The 5,289-nt window shown below is 24.5% G+C and overlaps 1 protein-coding gene across 1 annotated transcript in view; it reads right to left on the bottom strand.

The window, feature by feature from the left end:
* The window catches only part of LOC108688762 (C-terminal-binding protein), a 45,947-nt gene that overhangs the window by 9,617 nt on the left and 31,041 nt on the right, over positions 1-5,289 (bottom strand). Inside the window, exons 3-5 of the mRNA XM_018195141.1 lie at positions 4,886-5,173; positions 2,179-2,367; positions 1-87 (exon numbers count right to left, since the gene is read on the bottom strand). The exon at positions 1-87 is cut by the window's left edge and continues 1 nt beyond it. Coding sequence (XP_018050630.1) covers positions 1-87; positions 2,179-2,367; positions 4,886-5,173 — 564 coding nt within the window. The remainder of the gene's footprint in view (positions 88-2,178; positions 2,368-4,885; positions 5,174-5,289) is intronic.

Raw genomic sequence — 5,289 nt, 5'->3', positions numbered from 1 at the left:
TTTAATAGTATATTCATTTATTAAATGATGATTGTGTTCATTCAAAGTACAGTGCAAAGATACACAATCTGATTGGAACAGCAAATCCTGGAACATAATAAAAAATAATATCAATTAAAAAATAAATTAAAAGTATTAAGAAATTTAAATATAATTTATATACAATTCAAAAATTTTTATAAAATATTGTACTTTATAATACTATACATACAGAGTATTTCGTAAGAATAATTCGTTATTTTTAAACTAGAGATAATTTTTTTCTGAAGAAAAGCTCATATAAAGGTATGACCTCGAAAATCTTATTTCAGAGATATATATAGAATAAAAATTTAAAATTTAAAATTCTATAAAATTGTTTTTTAATATCGTTTAAACAAGAAACATTCTACTTCAAATTCAACTCATAAATAGGTATTACCTTTTCTTTTTTATCTACATATAGTTGTCGTTTTATAATATTTCACAGAAACAGAATTTAAATAATATATTAACTAAAATTAAATAATATATTAACCATCCCAAACTTGTACTACTTGTACTACGCTAAATCAAATTGTTTTTACACATTTTTCATTTTATTACAATATATTCTACTAGAGATTTTTTTAATTATTAGTACACATTTTTTTTCAATTAAAAGCTATTTAAGAAAAAACGATAATTTCATATAATTTTTTACATCCTGTATCTCTCTGAAACAAGTCCTTCAAGATTATTATATGTTCATGTAAATTTTTCTTTATAAGTGACCTTAAAAATTAATTCCTAAAATATTAGACACAGCTTGACAAATACGATGTACATCATAATGAAAAGTTCATAATTTAATATAAAATACATAAAAAATGTTTCATGTTTGCATATTATATATCTAAATCAGTTTCTGAATAATATCCAAATCAATTGTTACAAATCATTGTTCAAATATTTAAAGAATTTATGTTTTATTCAGAAATAAGAAATTTATATCTTGTCATATCATATTCACAACATTATTTAATTTATATTTCTAAATGGATGCAATAATTATATTGATATTCTATAATATATGAAATTTATATACATAAAATAAATAATAAGCAGAATTTATACAATCTTTTAAACCTTTAACAAATTTTGATTCATATTATATTTCCAAGTGGATAAAATATCTAGAGCAATATCTAGAATTAATTTACACTTCACTCACAAATATTTGCTCATCATATTTTTCTTAATTAAAGAAAAATTCCAATAATTCTTCTTTTCTAATTTTAATAATTCTTCTTTTTTAATTTCAATAATTCCTTTTTCCTAATTTTGTAAATTAGGAAAGATTAGTTAGGCTTAATAATAATAATGTTTAATTTTGCTCAAAATTTTACTTTATATATATTGTTCCTTTATTTAAAAAATGACATAATTCAAAAAATGAGCTTCCTAGAAAAGAAAATCTATTTTTTAACTTGACAAGAAATTATTAATCAATCAAGTAATCACGCATAATTGAAAAAGGCTATTCATCAAGATGGTTCTTCGTGTCTAATCATATTTCTTTTGTGAATTTATACAATTTTCAGTTCAAGCTAACTATGCACTTATTATTTAGCAGTCTAACACATCCCAAATTGTAAAGTCATAATACAATTTAATAATTTCACAATTTCATAATTTAATAATTTCGATGCTCTAGACATCTCAAAAAAATCTTAATATAAAATCTGTAAATAATTTAATTGGGAAAAATATTATCTCGGACGGGGTCAAATTCAGATCTTTTGCATTCCGTGCGAACATCATCATTAGACCACCGAAATCTCAATAACATTCTTCGCAAACAAATAATATCGGAAAAAAAAAGAAATATTTTCAATGATATTTTCATGATCATTTTTTATCATTTTTGTGTTCTACAATTCTTATAAAAAATGAACTCTTTTTGAATTGTGATTTTAACAATTTTTTAATGAATTTAATTCACTTTTAAGGACTAATAAAATAATGCTTATTTAATTCATTCATGTTAATAATTCGAAAATTATACTTTTTGAGTTATGTCACTTTCGAAGCAAGGAAGCAATATGTAAGAGAATGTATAATTAGAATGGAATTTATATAAAAGAGATTCATACAAAAATCAAGATAGACAAATACTTTTGAGCAAGTGTATTGCTTTATACAAGTACAGCTGCAAACCTGTAATGTATAAACCCTGGTGAGACCTAATGATTTCTCGATACCATCCGGCAGATAAGGATCATAAAAGATGACGGTGAAGCCAAAAGCTTTGGCACGCAACGCAACTGCGGAACCAATCCTACCGAGGCCGACAATACCCAGTGTGTCGCCCCGTATCCTTGCACAACCAGTCGCTGCTTCTCTCACCTAAAATACACGCGCCAACGAAATGCGCGGAAAAATTCAGATCATACAGAAATTACAAAACTATTTTAAACAATATTAATGTATTTCCAACAATAGAGATATAAAGATAGTAGTATATTTAATAGCATGGACGTAGCCAAAAACGAAGGAGTATATTATTTCTATCACATAAATAGTAACTTTTTATTAATTTTTTGTTAATGAATTGCTTTTTTAGATATTTAAAATTTTTTAGATATTTTAGATATTTTAAAATGTCTCCCTTTTATTACTGATTTTGATTAGAAAAAATTGAATTTTGTAAATTATAACTATTGTAAGCACAGTAACCACTTGATGTTAAAGTGGTTACTATGCTTACAATAGTACAAACTGGACAAGTACATATAATTTTGATGAAATAAATGTTTCGATATAATAAAAGTTGTAGCGTATATATAATAAAAATTCTAATGAGTACAATAATATATCATATAACAAAATTATTCTATAAATTATAAAAGTTTTTTCAGTTTAAAGTTTTACAACTACCTTTTCAGTTTCCACCTTATAGTATGGTTAACTTCAGACTCTTGCATTGATCAGATGACAACATGTTTTTACACATCATTCGTCCATGTGAGATTTAGAAGTCGGTCACATCACAGAGCCGAAACTAAAGAGATAGTGTCGCGCGCAAAATTTTAAACTAAAATAACTTGTATAATTGTAAAATATTCTTTTATCATATATCGATATATCACATATCATATGTCATTGTACTTATTAGAACGGATGCAACAACTTATATCGAAATATTTACTTTATTGTGCAAAAACTGTACATATCTCTCCGTTCTCTAATATAAATAGATGATTTTTCTAAGTGATTACTATGTTTATAATAAAGTTTAGTTAGAAGTTCTATTATAGTAAATTCGAATAGATGCGCATTAAAATCGTACACAAATTAAAAATGTGTTCAGTATAAATATAAAACTGATTTAAATCATGAAATCCTCAATACATTTTTCTTGTGTTGTTAAGTGAAATCTATATTTTATAATTCAAAATATTTATATTTCACTTTTATACAGATTAAATCAGTGTACAACAGTTTTAATATGCACTAATATGCATTAGTACGTCCAATCGAACTCGCTATTTTACAAGATAAAAAGGGGTAATTACTTATATGAAGACACTCCATATAAATGCCTTACATAAAAAAATTTTTTTCATTTTCCGAAGTTGAGATCACGAGTACTTTATTCCTCACATCGAATTTATGTGTAAAATTTTAGATGAGACGAGAGAGATCATTTGGAAATATATCCCAAATTAGTACAAAATCGATACTAATAATATCTGCTATTATTTTTTTCTTTTTTTCCCCTTGTAATCCTGTTAGCTTCATATTAAATTAATAGGACTACGAGTTTCTTCTAAATGGTGGCATATGACACAAAATTATATTTTGTAGAACAAATTAACATAAAATGAGCACTAAATAGTTTAATAAGTCTTTTTTTGAATCTATTCGGTCTGTTAGCTTGACAGAAGTATTTTATCTTTACAAAATCAAATCAATAATATGTTTAGACAAAAGTTATTTAATTCAACAAGGTATAAATAATGGTAAAATTAACTTTGGAAAAATCGATTTTCATGGTCATGTGAAAATCATAGCCATTTTTTTAAATATAAAATTGTATAATTTTTACATAATATAATTCCACCAATTATTTTGCATATAACAATATTAAGGTAAAAATATTGAAAAATCAAGTTAACAAAATACTTTATTTTGACATATTTAGAAATAAAATATTTAAAATTATTAATTTTTTTGATAAATGTATCCTAATATTTCGATGCACAGAATGAGATAAATCAATTGGTATAAAAAAAATAAATAGTTTTTAAAAATCATGCAATTTTTATGCAACTGCATCTTTTAAAAGTAACTGTATATTCTTTATATTAATATTTTTTCTACCAATTGATTCGTTATTCGATTCATTAGTTTGTGAATAAAACTATTAAAGTATAATTATTAAAAAAATAGTTCATGAGATATTTCATTTATGTCAAAATGTGAAAATATAAAATATTTTATAAATTATTGAAAACACAACTAATAACGATCTCCTAAGATTCTTATTGTTTAAAAATTATTGATTTTTCGATAGCTCTATCTTAATACTATTATATGCAGAATAATATTATATGCAGAATAATAAAGAAATATTATATAAGAAAATCATACATGTCAATTTAAAAAATGTTCATAATTTTCATATGCCCATAAAAAATTAATTTTCTTAAATTGATTTTACCATTATTTGTTTCATAGGGAATAATGGTAAAATCAACTTAAAAAGGTCATGCAACTTTTGTCCCAACATATGTTTGATTAAACTTTACTCTGCAAAGATAAAATAAGTAATAAATTAAAATGGAATACCATGTACAATAGCTTTTCTAATTTTTAATATACATACATATAATAACATAATATTTTTGAAAACAAGATTTACCTGTTCTGGTCCTGTGAATTTTTTGCCTTCGCGCACCATATTGGCAAGCCAATAAGTGCGCCGATAAAGATTTAAGATGAGGCAAAGGGTAGTATCAGCCACTTCTTCGACTCCATAGCCAGGCACATTACATACTGCAATGCCAAGTTCACCAGCTGCTTTGACATCGATGTTGTCTACACCGGAACCAATTCGAACAATGATTCGAAGCGTCTTAAACTTCTCCAAATCTTCCTTCGTCAGAATTATCGTATGCCACATCAGTGCACCCACTGCTTCATTTAATACCTACGAATATCATTATATTATATTTATTTCTAAACACGTTATTTGTTTTAATAGTTATATATAATAATTTCAGAAAATAAAATATTAAATAAAAAATATTAAATATAGATAAGAAA

The sequence above is a fragment of the Atta colombica genome, unplaced genomic scaffold (genome assembly GCF_001594045.1).
Source record: "Atta colombica isolate Treedump-2 unplaced genomic scaffold, Acol1.0 scaffold238, whole genome shotgun sequence".
NCBI lineage: Eukaryota > Metazoa > Arthropoda > Insecta > Hymenoptera > Formicidae > Atta > Atta colombica.
This window is presented reverse-complemented; position numbering and strand designations above follow the sequence as displayed.